The sequence below is a fragment of the Moschus berezovskii genome, chromosome 12 (genome assembly GCF_049115385.1).
Source record: "Moschus berezovskii isolate FMDL1 chromosome 12, NW_MosBer_1.0, whole genome shotgun sequence".
Classification (NCBI taxonomy): Eukaryota; Metazoa; Chordata; class Mammalia; order Artiodactyla; family Moschidae; genus Moschus; species Moschus berezovskii.
Window position 1 is genome coordinate 44,052,792 of NC_142471.1, and position 22,283 is coordinate 44,075,074.

Genomic DNA, 22,283 nt, shown 5'->3' on the forward strand with positions numbered 1-22,283 from the left:
ACATAAAATTTTTAAAAGATTGAGAGGAGAGAATTTTGAAAAGAAGAAGGATTTCCCCAGTGCTGGCTACGTCACGTGAAGTCAGGGTAGGGATGTGTCTGTTGTTTAGAGGTCACTGACAGGCCCAGGGAAGAGTAAACGGTGGAGTTGGACGTGAGGTGAAGAGCAGGGAGGAGGCTAGAAGGAGACAGTGGGTTTTTGAAGAAGAGAAAAACAAGTGTTTCAGAACTTAGGAGACTTGAACAGTGAAAAGGGGGCATCTAAATTACCAGTGTAAGAATCAACTATTGATGGGACAAGTCCTTCAAGGAGAGGGAAGGTTTGGGGAGCAGAGAGTAGGTTACAGTAAAAGGGGCAGATCCTTGATGACTGGTTTGCAGCAGGGAGGGGCAGGACATTGAGAAGCTGAAAGGGACAGGAAGTTGAAGTCATGCATGCCTTAGGCCTGTGGCTTCAGAAAAGGCCACCCCTTTCTGAGACTGAGGTCGTCCTAGGGGTGGGGAGAAAGCAGAATTTGACACATTATGCATTTGATATTCAGACTAATTTAATACAGACATCTTAATACAGTCTTTAGTACAGGGGTTATGTGACACAGAATAACAACTAAAAGATTTAATTATGCATGTTTTCCAAAATGCGGACAGCTGGCATTACGTAAAGTAATTTCTAAAAGAGCTGGGTAGCCTCCAGTGTGCTGGGGCAACTTCTTATTTTTCTAAAGCTCTGGAGCAGAAGACTGGGGGAGTGCTGTCTGCACTTTCTTATCTCCCCCAGTTCCCAACACAGAGCCTCATGTATCATTTATTCAGTGACTGCCTTCATGAATGAATGCATGAATTTAAGTATGCAGAGCTCTTGGCATCCTCTTGAGTATGTTGGGGTGATGTGTCTGGTTACCTGTGTCTGGTTACCTTCCCGGGAGCCACATTTATCAACACCAACTCTCTCAAATGACAGCTGCCCTTCCTCTGTGTGTACCTGAAAGTGACTGTGCTTTCAGGGGCTGGAAATATGTCAGGCTGTTTTTGGCTTAAGAGTAATCCACTTGTCTTATTTTGGTTTACTTTGTAGTCACTCTTTTAAAAAAAGAAGTGACCCTTATTAAGTGTTCGCTACGTGGCGTGTATGATGCTGCGCCTTGGGGATTGGAGAGGGACAGTCTCTGCCTTCATAATAAACTTAGAGCCACTGAGGTTGTTCCACTTTCCCCCATAAGTAAATGGATGGAGCCATGACTACTTGCTTGGTTCAAGTGAGGTTGATTATTGACTCTCTGAGATGCCTGTGGGGGAACACAGCAAGAAGGAAAGAGAGTGGGCTCCATGGTCAGACAGACCAGGCTTTGAAGCCAGTCTCTGCCAATTAAAAACCGTGGGCGCCAGACAAGGTACTCAGTCTCTCTGAGCCTCACTGTTCTTATCTACTAAATGCAGATAATGATTTGGTTTTAGGACTTTGTGCGATGCTTCTTGCCTCCAGCAAATGGTACCATTTGTAAGTGTGAGCTCTTTTTGCTGCTATAATAGTGCACTCTTAAACTCCCACATCTGAACTTTCTAGATTCTGGGACTTAGGAAATGTCATCATTTAGATGAGAATAATAGAGCTCTCTAAAGAGAAGTACGGAGAAGGCAATGGCAAGCCGCTCCAGTACTCTTGCCTGGAAAATCCCATGGATGGAGGAGCCTGGTGGGCTGCAGTCCATGGGGTCGCTAGGGGTTGGACACGACTGAGCGACTTCACTTTTACTTTCACACATTGGAGAAGGAAATGGCAACCCACTCCAGTGTTCTTGCCTGGAGAATCCCAGGGACAGGGGAGCCTGGTGGGCTTCCGTCTATGGGGTCGCACAGAGTCGGACACGACTGAGGTGACTAAGCAGCAGCAAAGGGAAGTATTAATAGAAATAAAGATGAAGCCACACTATCATCTTTGCCCCAGAAGAATGGGGAGCAACTGCATTTTGTTTACAATAAAGAAAATAACCCGAGTGATAAACTTCACTCTCAGAATCTCAGTGCATTTCACAAGTGTGTGTCATTCACAATTCTGTTGCATAGGAGTTACAGGTTCTATGGATAGGGGAGCTGAAGAAATTGCATACACAAGCTGAATGCATAGTTCAGCTCAGTCGCTCAGTCGTGTCCGACTCTTTGCGACCCCTTTTTTTGCGACTCTTTGCATAGTTGCTCCAGTATAAAACCTGAGAGGTGAGACTCAGCTCCTAATTCCAGTTCAATGACTTGTTGGTGATAAGGGACATGTCTCTCAAAGGTCTATCTTACCCTCTATTTTCTCATCTCTAAATTGGGAACACTGGTATTTGCCTTGTATAGTAGGATCCAATGAGAATGAGAGGCATTCAGAGTATGGATGTACAGACTGTGAGGCCCAGGGTGGGACACATGTGGAAGATAGTTTCTGTAGGTGTCCTTGGTTTGAATCAGGATCCACAGCAAAGCTCCAGATACCAGCAGAGATGGGGAAGACGGGAATGGTGTTTGCACTTTCTGCTGGGGTGGTGCCCTCTATATTTTCTAGCAGTCAGGAGAACTGGTATGATTCTGGAGCGGGTGAGCTGTGTTAGTGATTCCAAGCCGAAGAAGACCACACCCAGCAGCTCACCAGCTCACACTGCCTGGCAACCGTTCCCTTCACACACTTGATTTCATTGTGTTCTGTCTTCCAGCTCTGGGTGAATGCTGCCGACAATTTGGAGCTCTCTCTCTTTTCCCATCTAGTGGAAATCCTTCAGTCAACAAGGTAGGCTGGGCTTTGGCAGCCTGGGGGTTACAGCTAAAGTGTCATGCCAAGAACAGGAACTAGGAGGACAGGACAGCTGGTTGCTCAGTAACTATGGGCTTCTCCCATTCCCAGAGCATGAGATCCCCAGGGGGCAGCATGTCTGTCTTAGTCTATTCAGCTGCTATAACAAAAAATACCATAGGCTAGTTCAGTTCAGATCAGTTACTCAGTCATGTCCAACTCTTTGTGACCCCATGGACTGTAGCATGCCAGGGTTCCCTGTCCATCACCAATTCCTAGAGCTTGCTCAAACTCATGACCATCAAGTTGGTGGTGCCACCCAACCATCTCATCCTCTGTCGCCCCCTTCTCCTCCTGCCTTCAATCTTTCCCAGCATCAGGGTCTTTTCCAGTGAGTTAGTTCTTCACATCAGGTGGCCAAAGTACTGGAGCTTCAGCTTCAGCATCAGTCCTTCCAGTGAATATTCAGAACTGATTTCCTTTAGGATGGACTGGTTTGATCTCCTTGCAGTCCAAGGGACTCTCAAGAGTCTTCTCCAACACCACAGTTCAAAGGCATCAATTCTTTAGCATTCAGCTTTCTTTATGGTCCAGCTCTCACATCCATACATGACTATTGGAAAAACCATAGCTTTGACTAGATGTGCCTTTGTCAGCAAAGTAATGTCTCTCCTTTTTAATATGCATCTAGGTTGGTCATAGCTTTTCTTCCAATGGAAGCCATAGACTAGGGGACTGACAAACCACGGAAGTTTATTTCTCACAGTTCTGGAGGCTGGAAATCTAAGATCAGACTCTGGCAGATCCCGTGTCTGGTGGGGACCTGCTTCCTGGTTCATAGTTTGCCATCTTCTCACTGCAACTTCGAGTGGTAGAGGGGTAAGGGAGCTCTCTCAGGTCTCCTTTGTAAGGGCACTAATTCCATTCATGAGGGCTTCACCCTCATAACCCAAACATCTCTCAAAGACCTCTCTCCAAATGCCGTCACATTGTTACTTTTTGAATTAGTCAAGGCTCTTTTGACAGCAAATGGCAGAAATAGAACTCAAACCAACTTAGAGAAGGAAGAAATAGAGGGTGAAAAGGAAAGCAGAGAAAGGGGACATTTATTGGCTCATACAGTTGACAGAGGCAGATCTTCACATGTTGTCTGGATGATGCTTGTATTACTTTATCTGAGATCTATCCCTGGTCTTGTCTGTGCTTTCTTCCATGCTGGCTTCATTCTGGCTGGGCAACTTCATAGAGTGTCCACGGCTCTGCACAGTCAGCAGACAGGGCTTCTTTTTCACTCAATACTTCTAGCAGTAGGATGGAGTCTCACGGGCCATCTTAGGTCATATGGCCAGGCCAGGAGCATCTCTTGCCATCTGGAGCAGGTGGAGGAGAGTTAGAAAGCGGTAAGTCCCAAAGAAAACAAGGGATTGTGATCAGAATAAGGGAGAAGGGAGGCAGGGGAGCCAGTCTATCGACCTATCTCCTTCCTTACACAGCGGGCTGTTCACATCCACCTCCACCTGACTCCTTACAGATCAGCTGCTCTAGTGATCATTAGCACCTTAGTGTTTGAAGGTGTTTGCAACCACCCCTTCATTCATCCACTCATGGTTGACTATCTATTATAACCCACTCCATTCCATACCATTTCTGAGTGCTGGAGGTTCAGGGAAGGACAAGACACAGCCCTGTGGAGAAGCAATGCAGAGAGCAGGCTGCTCAGTGCTGTGATGAGAGCACAAAGGACATCGGGGACTTACAGGTGATGAATGCACATCTTCCCATTGAACCCATGAGTGCAAGCCACACACGGAATTGACTAGTTCTACCTCTTCTGTGTATCAGGGATATGGGGTTTGGCAGAATTCAACTCAGCAGCACTGAAAGACAGCTCAAGAAGGAGCAATCCATCCACATTCATTCTCCTCCAATTTCTTTTCTTTCCCCCTTTCCACTGTCTTTCTGTGCCTGTTGTTTTCTAAAAGACGGACACTCACCCTGGGAGCTGTTTTCTTTGAGGGAGTAGAATTTACAGGAAATTGTATTTGCGATTATCCTGAGGAGGGGGTGCGGAGGCTTGAATCCCATCTCTCTCCCCTTTGACTCTAAGCGGCACGTTCATCCACTTTGTGGTTTGGGGCGAACAGGAAGACACACCTGCTGAAGGGCTGGCCGAGGCCCGCAATCTGGCTGGTGGAAAATGCTCCGCGGTCGTGCTCCAGTCTGCTCTCTTTGTTCTGAGTTTTTTGAGACCAGCATTAGTTTTCCCTGAGGCTTGGAATTTAAAAGTCAATAACTGGTGGTTGTCTTTGAAGGCAGTTTCCGGTGGGGGTGGGGGGGGGTGGAAGGGCATGGGAGTCTCAACCCCAAGCGACTGGAGCACTGGGCAGACACACATTCGATGGGTGTCTGACAGCATTTTGACGAGTTGCCAGGAGAGCATAAGAGTCAGAGGGCCATGGAGCAAACCCAGACTGTGGAACCTTTTTAGCAGAAACACAGCAAATTTGGTTCATTCCAGTAAAAGCTTTTACTGCCTCTCTCCTGGGCTCACCAGGGAAGGACCCCGGAATGCTGAAGTTGCTCACCAGGCACAGCTTATTCCCAAGCTCGTCTTCCTCTTCAACGAGCCAGGCCTCACCCCCTCCAAGATGTCCACCATCATTGCCATTCTGGGCTGTCAGCTGAGGGGCCACTTCAGCCTCCAGGACTTGCTCAGGTATTGTGCCAGCTCCCCGGGGGAGAGGGCAGAGCCTCAGGGCTGCTTCATGAGGGAATGTAGACCCCAGCTCTCTCCTTACCACACTCAGCCCAGCAGCACTGCCCTTCAACGAAGCAGCAGGTTCTATTTCCCTGGAACATCCTAGAAACATTTTCTCTGTTCATGGCTTGAAAAAAGGGGTGGGTCCCCTAGACTCCTCAACAGGGCTGTGGGTTCACTGCTCCCTGGTGCTCAGACACACCTACCAAGAACCCCAGAATTTCCATGAGCCTGGCCATCCTCACTAGCCAGTGACCCAACACTCCTGCCTTCTGCAGACTTCCCAGCTGATGGGACATTTCAGCGGTTCTGTCCTCAGCCATGTCTGTCCTATTGACCTGGCAGAGCCAGAGTCAGCTTCTCTGGTGAATCCTGACAGATTGGAGAAGTCTCTGGAAAGATCACACTGATCACAGAGTAACACAATTCCCCCTCAAGTCCTCCCTTGAAGCCGCATTTGGGTGGATCGGTGTAGAAAACCTTCTTGGGTGCTCAGGAGACACGGGCCAAGCCCACAGTTGAGTGTGACCTTCTCTTTTTGCCTTAAGAATTGGGCTGTTTGTGGTGTACACCCTCAAGCCTTCGTCAGTGAACGAGAAGCAGATCTGTGTGGACAGAGCCCCGGACCCTTCCCTACCTGGTGAGAAGACCTTTCCCAGGTGCCAGTCTGACGCCAGCAGGACAACACCCACAACAGCCCTGACAGGCACATGCTGTGGGGCCAGTTTGAGTGAAAGGCTGCGGGAAGGGAGGGGAAGGCACCCACAGCACAGCCAAGTTGTTGTTCCCAGGTGCTGTCTTCTGAGGTCACAGCTATATGATTAGAGTCACAAATAAAAACAAATTGTGTGTTCTTCCTTCACAACCTGGAATGGCTTCCAAGTCCTGCAGGATAACAGCTCCCTGTAGATCAGCAGGTGGGCGCCTTCACACCCCAGCCTCTGCCTCACTCCCTTGGAGAGCCCCAGCTTCAATGTGTGTAGCACTTACACGTTTGAATGTGTGATGGTCTGCTGTCTAGCCGCGCTCTGCCCTGCTGTTCCCTCTGCAGGATCACCTCCCCTGCCCCCACCCCTCACCCCACTAGGCCAGCCAGCCATTCCCAGTCCCACAAGCCAGGTTAGGTCACCTTCTCTAGGCTTCTAGAGTCCTTGTGCTTCCTCTCAGGCAAAGCCTTGTGATTTGTTTCTTTGAGTCTCTCTCTTCTCAACCAGATTCAGAACAGCAGTGGCATCAGCTTCCGAATTCCCTCAGCTAGGGGCAGACATGAAGGGGACCATTACTGACCGCTTTGTCCTGGGCCTCCTGAATCTGCTCTGTCCAAGATGGGAGCCTCTAACCACGTGTAACCATTTAAATGTATTGAAATGAAATGCGAATAAAAATTCAGCTCCTCAGTCACACTAGCCATGTTCCAAGTGCTGAATAACCACGTGGAGCTAGTGGTTACTGCATTAGACAGGGCAGATAGAGAACACTCTTATCACAAAAGATTCTCTTGGCTAATGCCACTCAATCCAGATAAATTATCTCTAATCCTTAGATCAAGCCTGAAAAGTATTCCCATTTTGCAGATGAGAAAACGGAGACTCAGAGACTAGGACCTTAAAGAAAGAAGGGGCCAGAATCCAAATAGAGGATACTCTGTTCTCCAAGCTGCCTCATCAGTTCTATTTCTACAACATGCTGTGTGCCCTGAATTGGTGGTAAAATAACTGGCCAACCAAAGGGCTGAATGAATGGATAATTAGCTAACAGTATACTATGTAGTCAACTCTCCTTCTCACGGGGACTCCATTCTAAAACTTTTATCTAGCTAAATATCTACAAAGACAGTATTTACATGTCCTTCAAGGTCATAGTAACACTTCAGAAGTAAAGTTTTTTCTCCCATTGGATCCATATACCTCTTGCTGCAATTCAAGTTCTATTTTTTCGTGCAGCCTAGATATGCAAAGAGGGACCCAGATTAAGTACCATATTCTTCCCCACTCTGCTCCCACTGCCTTGCATAATGCCCAGCACATAGTAGGTGCTCAGGAAATGTTACAGTCCAAGATAATTTTAAAACTCTTTATACTGAAAGAAAAATTTAACCCCATCATTTTTAGGATTTTTTTGGGGGGGGAGGGTGGGCTATGGGGAGCATCAAAAACATCTCTAGTTAATGGAAACTTTAGAAACATTTCCAGAAATTCTTTTTAAGCATTACATGGAAATCTAGAATTGAAAGCCAAAATTTCAAGTCCCATGCATGTCTCAACTCCTGGGAGAACTAAGCATTTGGTGAATATGATTGCCTACTGCAGCAAATATTATGTCTCTTTACATCCGTTTTCTCTCAAATCTGAATTTTCTTTTTTTGTAGCTGGAAGCCAAACATCTGGAAAGACAATCTGGCTCAGAAACCAGTTGCTGGAGATGCTGCTCAGCGTAATATCTTCTTCCCAACTTCATCTGTCCTCTGAGTAAGTAGTTCCAGAAAGAGTGATTTGCCACAAGGCTGCTTCATACAGGGTGCAGTATTAAAACCTTTTCTTAATGAAAAGTTTAGCATCTCTGAGTTGGTTTTCTGCACTAGTCAGAAAGAAAATTATATTCTCTCCACCCAATAAAGCAGACCTTGCCCTAAGGTATTCTGATGCGAATGTTAAATGGGCATGAGTAACTCAAAACAGATTTGGTATCATTACAATAAACTTCTTGTCACCATTCCTATAGTGTAATTGCTATTGTCTTGGCAGTTGTGATAATTACTGATTTTGATGTCCTATACTTGGCAGACAATAGAATGTAGAAATGGTTAGCCTAAATAACATCTATCAAGGAAAAGGCTTGCCAAATTCTTCTGCTATTTACTGTTAGTCATTCAGTATTTTTCCGAGTTGGAAAAAGAAGTATCTGCCTTCAGTTAACTTTCAAAACAACATGCGGTCATAAAATTCCATTAACTCTCTTGGACCTCCTGCTTTATCTTGGCTCTGGGGTCACTAATTCAATAGCTGTTTGTTGAGTACCTACTGTGTGCCAGACACTGTTCCTCCTTCCAAGAATGCCATGCTGTAAAAGTCAGTCCAGATCCTACTCTCACTAAGCTGACCTTTTAGTATGTATGTGGTTTGGGCAGGGAGGCATCAGAGTGGGGAGTTACCCCTCAGTAAATCAGCCTTGTATATAGTGCTTTAACAGTCTCTAGATTTCTAAAATCAGTGCATGGTAGAACTGGAAGATGCCTTGGAGGTGAGCTGCATGCATGCTGAGTCGCTTCAGTCACGTCTGACTCTGTGCGACCCAATGGACTGCAGCCTGCCAGACTGCTCTGTCCATGGGATTCTCCAGGCAAGAATACTGGAGTGGGTTGCCATGCCCTCCTCCGGAGGATCTTCCTGATCCAGAGAGATGAGTTAGTCTCTAGCTTTTCACCTTTTTGAAAAGGAATGTAATGTAGTGCTTAAGCACTTGGGCTCTGACAACGTCACCTCCTGGGTTCAAAGCCCAGTTCTGCCCTCAGGGACCTTAGGGAGGTGACCTAAGCCCTCTATGTCTCTCTTCTACTTATCTTTGTGAAGATAAAAATAGTAGCTCTCATAGATAGAAATTAATAGATGGATAACTCTGAGCATGGTGCCTGGGATACTATATAAACTCTAACAGCTAACTATTATCACCATCACCACCACCACCACTGTCACCACCATCATCCTCATCATCATTATCACCACCACCTACATCATCTTCATCATCCTCATCACCACAGTCACCTCCATCATCCTCTTCGTCGTCATAATGAAGGAAGATGATCAGAGCTCACCACAGTCATCCAATTACTAAATGAAGTCATGGCTAAAACAGAGAACCATCTCTTGACTCCTACTTTCAGTGGCCATGCCCTCTCTTCACCTAATCTGGCAACTGGTGCTAAGAATGCTGGCCAGCCAGGATGGACCCTTTCCTGGCTCTCAGGAGCTTCAGGTTTTGCTGAACAATTGCCACTGAGCATCGGCTCCCATCTCTCTGTCTTTCATTTCCCTCTAGCAAGTCTGTATTCTCTAGACACATCGTTTTAAAGTTCATTATTGAAAGTGACAGTTAAACTTTTTTTTTGTCTAAACCAATAAAGATGCATAAATATTGAGCTATTCCATTAAGATTCATTCTGAACAGTATATTTTAAAAGGGAGTTAAGTAACCATGATGTGTTTTATGTGACTGTTGCTGCTGCTGCTAAGTCACTTCAGTCGTGTCCGACTCTGTGTGACCCTATAAATGGAAGCCCACCAGGCTTCCCTGTCCCTGGGATTCTCCAGGCAAGAACACTGGAGCAGGCTGCCATTTCCTTCTCCAATGTGTGAAAGTGAAAAGTGAAAGTGAAGTCGCTCAGTCGTATCCGACCCCTAGCGACCCCACGGACTGCAGCCCACCAGGCTCCTCCGTCCATGGGGTTTTCTAGGCAGGAGCACTGGAGTGGGTGCCATTGCTACATTGATGTAATTAGTGGGTGGCCAGTCAGACACTGTGAAAGTATGAATATTAGTGAGCAGGGCTTTATCATTTGGTACATGGTTTCCAATTGCTTTCAAAAGCTTTGGCCAACTTATGCTTCAGCCATTAATAGGCAAATTCACCTCTTTCACAGCAGCCTTGCCAACATTATTGATCTTTTAAAATGTAATATATACTTTGCTGAGTGATGTTCAGGTGTTAACCTTAACCTGCCTTTTCTAGGTGACTAATGAAGCTGGATGTTATTTGTATTTTCTGGACACGTCATTTGCTTATGGACTGAGAGATAATTTATGCCATTTATTGACCCCCTTCCCCACCCAGGACAAAGGAAGAGATGTTTCTGAGCCTGGGGTCCGACTGGTTCCTGCTCTTCGTGCAGGGCCACGTGCACCCCAGCACAGTGGTGCTGGGCTTGAAGCTGCTGCTACACTTTTTGTCAATCTCCTCCCTCCGAGGGCGATTTAAAGATGGCCTGCCTGTAGGTTCCTGGGTGGAACGCAGTTCCGAGGGCATGGACATCATGATGGGTGAGTGTGTGGCCATCTCCAGGAGACAGGGTGCCACCTGTGAATGAGGACCTGCCAGGACTAAGGGGCCTTCACATTGACTGCTGTAGTGTCACCTTGACCTTGACCCCTTCCCCACCTCTGTCTTCCTTTTTCAGACTCCTCCCCACATGGCCTCACTACTCTTCAGATGCTGGGGGCTTCTTTCCACTCCAAAGTCTCCTTAACTCTTTCCTTCTTGCAGAGGTGCTTCCCCAACCCTCAACACCAGCACGACTCTCTGGGCTGATGTGGATTCATCCTTTAGGTCTCGATTTTATGTCACTTCCTCCAGGAGAGGAAGGTCCCATGTCAATTAGGGCACCTCTGTTACACTTTCTTTCTTTCTTTTCTTGGGGGCGGGTGGTTATCATAGTTTACAAGCATATTTTTATTTAGGTGTTTAATTCTCTAATGTCTGTTCCTCCCACCACATTGTAAGTAGTTGATGAAGGCCTGGGGTTCTATATATTTTATCAGAACACTACATTCTTATTGCCTATGCAAAGAGGTCTTGCTACCTCTAAGGTGGGAGGCACCAGATAAGCATGTGTGTTTGAATGAATGAACGAGCACATCAGGAATAGGAAAAGAAATTCTTATTGAGCACATCCTTATGCTCTATATGTATGACGTATTTCCATCTGGCATGTCTGTAGGATGGGTTGGTGGGAGGGAATTCCTTCCTGTGCCCAATCCCCATGTTGACCAGAAGCAATTGTTCTCAACTAGATTTTGTGCCCTTCTCCCTGATCCATAGATAACCTGAAGAGCCATCCTCCAACACCTGACCAGAGCCCCTGCCTGCTTCCTGGGTTCCGAGTCTTAAGTGACTTTTTGGCCCACCATGTTCATATTCCAGAAGTCTACCTCATCGTGTCCACCTTCTTCCTACAGACACCACTTACAGAGCTGATGGACGGGCCCAAGGTAGGTTCCAGGGGCTCTCAGGATGGAGTGACACACTTGGGTTTCTGATTTCTGTATCCCTCAAGACTCTCCTCACCTTCCTCCATGTCTCCCAACTTTCATCCTGACCCACTTCCTTCCCTGCAGTCCCACCTCCTTGCTTGCTCTTCACATATCTTTGACTTCCTCAGCCTCTGCCTCCCTTGTCCCTCCCAGCAGATCTCTGTTTTTTATCAGTTCCACTTTTAAGTCTTTCTCCTTCTGGGTAGACAGATCACATGATGGTGGGGGCAACATGGGGAGGTTGAATTGCTGCCACCGCAGACATAAAGCCTCATTTTATCACCTTCAAAGAAACATGTCCCTGTACCTTAGTAATGCCCCTGCTTTCCCCCTGCATTCTAGTGTGAACCTTACATGCCCTGAGTCTTCTGGCCCACAGGTACCCCTTGCTCAGATGACTTAAATCACGATAGAATGGAAGCCCCCATGAAGGGGCATGGCCTCAGGACTCCACCTTCCATCACTTGTGTATTCCAAGACCATGTTTATCACCTTCTCTCACTGTCACTGGCAAAGGTCACCTTTTTAAGGTTGATCTGTGTTCCTTCCACTCCTTTCCCAAGTGACTGCATGCCTTATTATCCTCTGTCTATATTTTCAGTATCTCCTTTTCTGCTGATTCTTTCCTCATTGACCATAAGTATGATAAATTATGTCCCACCTAAAACCAGAAGCTGCCCCCTTGGCTCACACTTTTGACCACCTGCTGTCCTGTTTATCGCTCTCCTGTTCCTCCTCCAAAGAGGAGTCTCCACTCACTGTGGATACCTTCTCACTAGCTTCTCATCCACTAGCTCACTGACTTGCACCAAATCCAAGGTTTCATTAGCTCCTGTTCCTGTGGGATCAGGTTCAGAGTCCCCAGGCAGCATCAACCCCCTCCCTGATTGGGAACTCACTTGTCTCCCAGCCCATCTTCCTTTCTTATTGGCCCTTTGTGCTGTGATCCTCCAGAGTCACCTGCTCAGTAAGACCACCTGTTTTGCGCTTGCCTGCCCTGGGCCTTTAAGGAGCCCTCTCCCATCTCACCTTCCTGGAAAGCTATCTTCCCTCAGTTCTCCACTCAGATGCCACCTCGGGCTGAGAACCCCTAGACAGTGGGGACCTTTCTCTCTCAGGCCTTATCACGCCTTCACCTTGTATGGCACCAGCACATTTACGGCTGCTTCTCTCCCTAGATGCTGAGCACATCAAGAACAGACCCCGCCTCTTGCTCACCCTCCTGAGCACCTGATAAACAGACTCAGAAATTGTTTCTTGGTCTTGATAGACTTGAGTTAAACTGCACTGTATAGATGTCATTGGAGGGGCACGGCTTTGCCGAGGACTGAAAAATTCACCTCTTGCATATCCTTATATTTGACCTATCTCAATCTTGATATATGTTAATAGTATTACAGATCACACGTCAGAATCAAGTTCTTAACATACTCTGATAAGTTCATCGAAAACTTGTGTTTTTTTTCCATACTGTGGCTCAGGAAACAAACATTTGCTGAATGTCAGGACCTGTGACAGATGTTTTACATATTTTATTTCATTTGATATTTATAACAATCCCATGGGGCAGATAATGGAAGTTTCATTTCACAGAGAAGGAGACTGAACTGCCAAGAGGCTAAATAGCTTGAATAAGCCCAGCTTTTAAAGAAGCAAAGTCAGATCGTCCTGCTTGTCAACCCCATGCTGTCTCTGCTGACTGCACTTGCCCTAAAGCCTTTGAATATGTCATGTTTTTTGCAATCTCATTTACAAAAATTCATTAAAGTTGATTGGGAGATTGAGTATTTCTGACGTCAGACCCGATGCCAGTTGCTGGTGGGTCTTCAGCCTATCTTAGACATGTGTGTTTCCCTTATGCTCCATCGGTGGGCTGAAATTCCTCTAATGGACCAGCCACCTGGGCTGTTACTCTGATGTTTTGTCTTTCTCACTGGGGCCCCCAGAGAAACATGGCATACTAGATGGAACGCCAGTCCCTTTGGTGTATAGCCACAGGTCTCTTACAGCCCTTACCTCCTCTTTCAGAACAGCCTGGATGCCATGCTTCAGTGGCTCTTGCATAAACACCACAAGGAAGAAGTCCTCCGGGCAGGGCTGTGCACTGAAGGTGCCCTGCTGCTCCTAGAGATGCTGAAAGCCACCATGAGCCAGGTGAGACCCATTCCCCACATGCTGAGAGGGATTCTGATGGGAAGACAGGCTCAGAAAAGTCAACCTTGACTTTTCCCAGCAACTTTCTGGTAGTGCTGATAATTTGCAGGCATTATTCAGAACTTTTGATAGAAGAGGCAAGGTGATAACTTGGGTGCTCAATGAGAAACCCAGCCTTAATGTCCCCAATGGAGTTTATGTGTTCTTACCAGAAGACATCTGTTTTCCATTTGTTTAAACATTTGACTTTTTTCACTGGGAGATTTAAGGCCTCCAGTCAAAGGGAACATTTCTGGGCAACTGCTTTGATTTGAGAGCTTCAGGGGCCCTGTGGTCCCTTCCCTTCAGGGCCTCTTCCCTCAAGTAGCTCACCTCTACCAGGACAGGTGGGCCTCTCATGAGTGACCCGTCAGGTAGAGACCTGTCTTAGAGACCTGCCAGCTGCAGACATGACATGGACAGCCTTTGGTTCAGGCCTTCCAGGTCCACCTTGAAGGTGGATGGAGAGGTTATTTTAGAACTGAAGGCAAAGGCCATGTGACTTGTGAGCAGGATTAATTGTGGACCAGGTAACAAGAACACCCATGAAAAATTCTGTCTTCATTCTATAGACTCTAAAGGCAACTGGTGGTTTGATATGTGTGGAAACCTAATTGCTTCTGTAAAATGATGCATGATTACCTTTAAAATAAGAAAAAAAAAAAGTAGAAAGTAAAATTCACCTGAAGAACACCCAACCAGAGATAACCAATGTGAACATTAGTAGAATATCTTTCAGACACCTAAGAATATACCATGTCCTTAGGGAATCAGACCACATAAATTCCTGAAAATGTTGGTCACTCAGTCATATCTGACTCTTTGCGACCCCATGGACTGTAACCTGCCAGGCTCCTCCATCCATGGAATTCTCTAGGCCAGAACAGTGGAGTGGGTTGCCATTCCCTTCTCCAGGGGATCATCCCGATCCAGGGCTTGAACCCAGGTCTCCCACATTGCAGGCAGATTCTTTACTGTCTGAGCCACCAGAGAAGCCACATATTTCCTATTGCCTTTTTTTCCCAACATGTTGTTGGGAGTCATCTATATTTGTAGATGGAAATTTGTATTGTTTCTCGGAACATTCATTGTTATAAAAAGCTTGTAATGAGCTTTCTTGAGCAGATATCTTTTCTTTCTAGTTTGATGACCTCCTTGGTATAAATTCCAGGATGTGGGATACTGGGTCAAGGTGCACTTGATGTGTTCTCTCTCTCAGGAAGGTCACAATAGACATTATATATATATATTCCTCTTGACATACATCCCACAGTCCTGTACAGATGCGCCTGGCCCAGTCCTCACCGCCTCAAGAGGGAGGGGACATATATATGTGTGTGTGTGTGTGTGTGTGTGTGTGTATACACTTGTGGCTGATTCATGTTGCTGTATGGTAGAAACCAACACCATAACATTGTAAAACAATTATCCTCCAGTTAAAAATAAATACAAAAATAAATACTCTTATGTAAACCCGGGGCAAATTCATATCAATGTATGGCAAAACCAACCAATATAATATTGTAAAATAATTTGCCTCCAATAAAAAATAAATTAACTACATAAAAAAAAAAAAATACTCTTTTAGCATGTATTTAGATGATTACATGTTTTTTTTTCTTATAACCAGTTACCTCTGATGAATTGCATCAATAGATTTCCTTGCATTCTTGCAAAGACCTCACTTTGTCACTCTGCTCTTATTCTTTTAGCCTACTTCCTTATTCTGCTTGTAAATATTTTATTTATGATTTTGCAGTCATGTTCATAAATGATATTAGGTTTTAGTTTTCTTTTTTTCACATGTTGTCAGGTTTTGATATCAGTATTATGCTAGTTTTATTTAAAAAAAGATTCTTTTATTCAAGAAGATGCTAAATCTGTGACTCTTACATTATTTAAATCATTCCTATGAAACAGCCTCGGCCTGAATTTTTTTCTATTATCACCTTGCTTAGGCTTTTAAATGTCTCCTTGACCCAGTTTAGGTAATTGATATTTTAAAAAAATCTTCCCAAGTATTCAATTTGCATAAATGATCTCCTTTAATTCATTTGATTTTCTTTGTGATTATTTTCCTCTTCTTATTCCTAATTTCTAAGTTCATGCTCTTTCTTTACCTCACCCATCCTATTACTTAAGGAGCTGAAGATTTGTAGATTTATAAAGAACAACTTTGGATATATATGTCATTCCCCTTCATTTTTTTCTGGCTAGTTCTAAAATTTTGATATTTGACATCTTCATTTTTTTGTTGTTTTCTAAAGTTTCTGCGGTTGCAGATTTAAATAAATTTTTTATTAAAAAAGGAGACCTTTTTGATTCATCTTTTTCAATGTCCATGTAGTTAAACTTTTTTTTAATTGCTGTTATTTATTTCCAGCTTATTTTTGTCCTAGTCAGAGCAAGCAATCTTCACACTTTCTCTGTGGGAAATTTATTCATGGCTCTGTTGTAGACCTAATGTGCAGTTAATTTGAGGATAGCTGAAAAAATTGTTTTGCAGCATAGAAAGTTTATTTCTTTTTAAATCATCAATTTAGAAAATTTCTATTTAGAAAAAGCAAACCAAAAAAATAACATGAAAGCATTTAAAATGAAGAAAATACCTAGTATGCTGACAAAAGTAAAAAGTAAGACCAAACATTTACTTTATAATAGCAAACATAAAATGATTAACTGTTGTATAACAGATATGACCCTTAAACAGTCTTCTGGGATCTAACAAAAGCAAAGTCAGAGGCAGACTTTGGTTCAGCGAAAATATCTGCCATGAAAGCATCATTTACCAAATATGGTAGACAAGCATCAAAATCTAAAAGGCAAAATCTGAAAGGATAAGAGAAGATCAGAAATAAAATTGTAGTGAATGTCTTTCTCAGTTTATTTATTTTACTATAATTTTACTTTGCTTGCTGTTATTTCCTTGCACAGTGGTAACCTTAGATTTGTTTGCCTTTCCTTGAGCTTGGTATCAGTGGAATCCTACAGTATGCACCCTTTTGCATCTCGCTTCTTTCACTCAGGGCTTCCCTTGTGGCTCAGCTGGTAAAGAATCTGCCTGCAGTGCAGGAGATCTGGAGTTGATCCCTGGGTTGGGAAGATCCCCTGGAGAAAGGAATGACTACCCACTCCAGTATTCTGGCCTGGAGAATTCCATGAACTGTATAGTCCATGGGGTCACAAAGAGTTGGACACGAATGAGTTCACTCAACATGAGTGGAATTCGCTTGTGTTGTATATGTTCGAAGTTCTTTATTATTATTTTTTTTTACTGTTCAGTAGTATTTTATTGTGATGATGGATCAGCATTTATTCCTTCTGGGTTGTTTCCATTTGGAATATTATGAATAAAGCTGCTATGTACATATCTTTTGGTGGACATACACTTCTTTCTGTTAGAAACATACCTGGCATGAAATTGTGGTTAAGCTGTACACATGATTTGTTTTTAGTAGATATTGCCAAATAGTCTCCAAAATAAAGAGTCAATTTATACTGACTAGCTCTTATTCTGGGCTTCCCTGGTGGCTCAGAGGCTGCAGATGTTAGCCATTCTGCTGTGTGCAACTATCCTTGGGAGCAGACAGCATTTTCTTCCTTGTGCAAATATAGATGCTGTGGAGGTTAACTCACTCAGGCAGGATCACAGAACAAGAGAACGGTGGCAACATGTGTGTCCAGCATTAATATTTCATTCTGGGGTACCTACCCCCAGGATCCAGCCTGGTGCCTTGCCTAAGCACCTTCAGGGGATGCCTGATCAAATTCTTCCAAAAGTTCAGATCCTCTATATCTGACCTTATCTCCCAGCTTCTTCTATATTTGCCCTGTACTAGTCACTGTGAAAATAAGCTTGAAGCACTGAAATGTCTCATTTAATTCTCACGACAATCTTAAGAAATGGGTCATACTGTTACTAGGAGTCTTGCAATAAGGTGTCTTGTTGAGAGGCTCAGAAAGGAGGTTTTCTCTCTAGATCTCAAGTCCTCTGGCTCCTGTGCAGCCCCAAGTCATGCCCCCACGCACTGCCTCTCATGAAGCGTACCCTCAGCCCTCGACAGGTTCTGGAGACAGCGCCTGGGAACGGACATTCCCGGCCAGCGTGCTGCAGTTCCTTGGCCTTGTGCACAGTACCTACCCCCAGGATCCAGCCTGGCGGGCCCCGGAGTTCCTCCAGACCTTGGCTGCAGTCACCTTCCCCCTGGGAACCCAGAAGGTAAGACATGCCTATGCCCTGCCCCGGTGAGAGCAGGGGTGAGCATCATCACCCTTCAAGGACAAAATGCCTTCACACCCCTCCCCAGATGAAAATACATTTTAAATCAACCTAGCCAAAACCTTAAGTAAACAACTCCGGTAGTTTTCCTTCTCTTTATGAGGGACAGCTTCAGGTCATTTTGAGCTCTGAGATTCAGTAAGTTTTTGAGTTGTCAGGAATCTCAGTTATGAGAAATTTGATGGTAGATTAAGATCTACACAGAATACCCACACATGGAGCATGAGGAAACCACAGATTCCATTCTAGGAAGCCCACAGCTGGTGCCCCATCTAGGGAGGGATGAAACTGCCATAGGGTCCCATCTTCTTTGCAGGACCCTTGTTCTATTTGCAGGCCATGGTGCCTTTCAATCAGAGGGCTTGCCGAGGCCCAGCTGGGAGGGCAGAGGGACCAACTGGGTCTTGAGGACAAGGTGTCAGTGTGGGGGTAGAGAGGCCACTATGGGAAGAGATATGAGTGAGTTTGAGAGCAAGAGCCAGTCCCAGCCGGTCAAGGGGACTCATGAGTGCAGAGCATCTGGGAGCTGAGAGAAGCAAATGAGGACCAGCGTGAAGGGAGGTGCTGGAGAAGGAAGGGCAGAAATCTGCTTGTTACCTGCCTTGGTGGATTAGGAGCTGAGACCCAACCAAGGAGTGTGAATTATCGATTCTTGTCTGCAAATCAGTAACTGTAACCAAAGGAATACGTTAGGCATATTGGTAAGTAGAGGATCCAGAAGTCATACCAAGCACAGTGAGGGCAAGTAATGTTTGTTCCATAATTGTTTGCTAAACAGCCAAGTGGCTGAATATGCTCTTTTAGCTAAGCTTTTCTAGAAGTGTATTCATGGTGCCAGCCTCCATCTCCTGAGTCTGGTGCTTCACATTCCCTAACAGGCCGTGATGCAGGAGGTGTTAAAGGTGGAGGTGAGATTCAGGGAGGTGAAGCTCCACAGACCAGCTCCCTCTCGGGTTAGTGCGGCCATGAGACCCATCTCACAAAAGGGTCGAGGAGATGAAGCATGCAGCAGCTTCTGTGATTCATAGGTGACTAAGCCAAGATTTACACCTCAGTCTCTCACCCTGAAACCCATTTGTTTTCATCAGCCAGTTTAAAATAACAATAAATGACCTCATAATATTTAAGTGTTTAGTTTTAATAAAAAGACTAACTATAAAGACCAGAAGATTTGCAAAAAGATAAAATGTTTTGATGGGTTAATATCAACTAAAGCAACATACTAGAAAAGTAAGTTAAAAAAAAAGATGCAAAAAAAATCAAACGCAGCACTGGAGGGGGTGGGGGATGGGACCTCTGCCCAGAAGCTAGGCGCACCCGGCCAGGCAGGGAGGAAGCATGGTTCTACAGACTGCTCCTCACCATTCCCCTCACCTGGAGGGGGACAGGGCCTTAAGTTGGTGGGTTGACATTCTGAGTCCAGATCCCCACCTCAGCCCCTATGCCCACAGGCCAGGCTCGCCATCTGCTGAGTTGGGATTCCAGCCAGCTCCCTGCCAGTAGCCGCAGAGCACACCCTGACCCAGGGCTCTTCCTCCCCACACTCAATAGTTCCCACCTGAGGGAGAGCCTGGCCCAAGGTCACCTCCCAGTCTACCGCGGATGAGACAGGCCCTGGTTCCAGAACTCTTATCGCAGCACCTCCTTGCCTCCTTTCAGCTCCAAGTCAGCTCCAAAAGTCCTTTGTTGCACAGAACATATGACAGACCTGTTTTCATGCAGAAGGCAAGTGGCCAAAAGGATTTCTATTTACTACAATTTTATATGGCATCTTTCCAACCAAGGCCGCATGGAGCTAATTAATACAGTTACCACCTCCCTAGGTGCCATTAAATTCATTTTACAGCTTAATTAAGAATGGCTGCATTAATTTTATGAATGAGCCAAGGGAGGTGCCAGCAGATGAACTTGCATGAAAAGTTCATGGGCCAGGAGTCAGGAGTCCCTGGCCTCATGTCCTTGGGTGTGTCATCTGGCCTCCCAGCATCTCCATGTCTTCCCAGACATATCTGGGCTAATGACTCCCATCACATTTACCTCCCAATACTTTTGTAATGTAAAGCTGAGAAAGTGAAGACCAAGGTACTTCAGGGTCTTGGATGTCAGGATTAGTCCCACTTCTCTTTCCACCTGAGGGTCAACAACATCAGAGCCCGGCAGGCAGTAAAGGTGAGGACCCCACAGAAAGGTGGGAACCAGCTATCTTGACCATATACCAGGGCCAGGCATGCTGCATGCAAGATTTCTCATCTCATCCTCACACGTCTTTGTGTGTTCCTTTCCATCATTACCACTTGACTGATGGGGAGCTATGGCACCGAGGAGGGAAATGCCTCACCCAGGACACACCCTGGGCTTCCTCGCTGAGTGCTGCTGGCCTCTCTAGCTCTGTGCCCAGCTTCTGCCCACCACAGGTTCAGAAGTCACAGCAAGCTACCTCTGAGCCCGCCTACCTCCTCGGAACCTCAGTTTCCTTACGCGTTAATGGTTTGATGAGAATTCTACTGTGCGCATGTCAGATGTGAGAGTGCTTTGGGGCAGGGCAGGCAACTCATACTGGTGTTCTCTTGTCTTTGAGGGGGCTGTGACTGGGTCTGCCCAGAACGCCAGCAGTCCTGAGGCCGAGGCTGAAGGTGACAATTCTGCGGAGGGTCTACAGGCTCCTGCCGAGTCACATCCCACCCAGAAGCAGCTGAAGGAATTCATGCAGCTACTCTTGAGGGAGTTCTTGCTTGGGGCTCCAAACCCCAAGCAGTGGATGCCCCTGGAGGTGCTCCTGGAGGTGGGTTAGAAAGGGCATCATTCTGGCCTGTGTTGTGGGACAGACTGGGGAGGGTGTGGACACCAAGAGGTGGGGTATGCCCAAAGAGCCCCGAGGGCCAGTCTCTTGAGAGAGCTCACCCAAGTGTGTCCATACCAGCTGGTTGGTGGTCAGGAGCATCTCCTGGGACTGCAGTGATTGGTGGGAGGGAGTCTTCGGGGAACCACAGTCCCCAGCAGAGGGAGCTCACCAAGCAGCAGGTGAAGAGATGAATGATGGCAGGCTTAGCCAGGTCTCTAGAAAGGGTCTGAGGCGGAGATTTTCTGGAAGTGATATATTGGGGGCAGTGCTCTCAGGAAAGCAGAGAAGGGATGTAGAGGAGCATGAGGGAGATAGACAGGACCTGGCTTCAGCAGTAGCTTGGTTCCAAGGGGAGCTGAGGTGTGCTGTATCTGCATCCCAGAGTTGGCCCCACCTTGAGCTACATGCAAGGTGGTCATTAACTGTTGCCCCCACCACCACCACTTGTTCTGGGAAGTGGGCATTGCCTCCCAGGTGAAGCAACTTGATCAGCAGAGGGCAATGCACCAAAGAAGGGGCACTTGTGAGCCATTGGCTGTCCACATTCCCAGCAGCTGCAGTGTTGGCATATGGACCAGGAGAGGGACTGAGTGGACGTGATGGGCTCTGAGTGGAAATGACGGCCATGCGGCTGGTGTCTAGTTCAGGGTTTGCTTCCAGGCTTCTCCAGACAATGCCACCAGTCAGCAGAAGCGGGCCTTTCAGTCTGAGATCTTGCTTTCCACCATGGAAATATTTCACGTGATGAGTGGAGGTCATGGATCGATGCTGAGAGGTGAGTGCGGGTGGATGACTTATTCCTCCTGGTTTATGACACAAAGTTGCTGACAGCTGAGTAAGAAGCCACCTCCTGCCAACTGCTGACCCCAGAACCCTAGAGGGAGACTAGGCTGCAGGACTGTTGATGCTTTAGGAACTGTAGGAAACTGCCCTCCACCTGTCTGCAGTAAGAGCTCAGTGACTCTGCCTGGAGACCCCTGGAATGGCCTTCTTACTACTTTTCATGTCCCCCCTGCCATTCCTGATTCAATCAGAGACAGAAAATCCTGTCCTCTGAGCTAACATCATCAGTTATCCTCTACCTTCTGTATAAAATTTTCTTCTTACGAGGGGAGTCAAAATGTCCACCTGAATTGAACATTCTTCTGATCCCCTATGTTTGGGCACAGTAAACAATTCTTAAATGAATGGACCTGGATGAAGATGCTGCCATTGTCCCAAAGAAGTTCAAATTGAAACTTCATTCAGAATATTTGGGTCTGGGGCAGCTATAACTTCCCAACAAGATTGTACGAAAGTCCTTTCTGTGGTTCCTGAGCCATGGAATCCTTAGTGACATGACTGGTATCCTGGATTCCTCTTGCCCCACAGTGAGGAGACCCTGGCTTTTGGTTTTCTGAGCTATCTGAGTATGGTAGG

General features: G+C 46.0%; 1 protein-coding gene across 5 annotated transcripts in view; it reads left to right on the forward strand.

Annotated features, from left to right (window-relative positions):
• WDFY4 (WDFY family member 4) overlaps positions 1–22,283 on the forward strand; it is a 255,392-nt gene that overhangs the window by 97,225 nt on the left and 135,884 nt on the right. For 3 of the 5 annotated variants that reach the window (XM_088842090.1, XM_088842089.1, XM_088842091.1), the window contains exons 25-34: positions 2,693–2,766; positions 5,324–5,485; positions 6,076–6,167; positions 7,896–7,995; positions 10,355–10,560; positions 11,339–11,508; positions 13,579–13,704; positions 17,723–17,962; positions 20,601–20,804; positions 21,525–21,639. In XM_088842090.1, the coding sequence (XP_088698216.1) occupies positions 2,693–2,766; positions 5,324–5,485; positions 6,076–6,167; positions 7,896–7,995; positions 10,355–10,560; positions 11,339–11,508; positions 13,579–13,704; positions 17,723–17,962; positions 20,601–20,804; positions 21,525–21,639 (1,489 nt within the window). The remainder of the gene's footprint in view (positions 1–2,692; positions 2,767–5,323; positions 5,486–6,075; positions 6,168–7,895; positions 7,996–10,354; positions 10,561–11,338; positions 11,509–13,578; positions 13,705–17,722; positions 17,963–20,600; positions 20,805–21,524; positions 21,640–22,283) is intronic. The other 2 variants (XM_088842092.1, XM_055425264.2) reach the window with 1 other exon arrangement.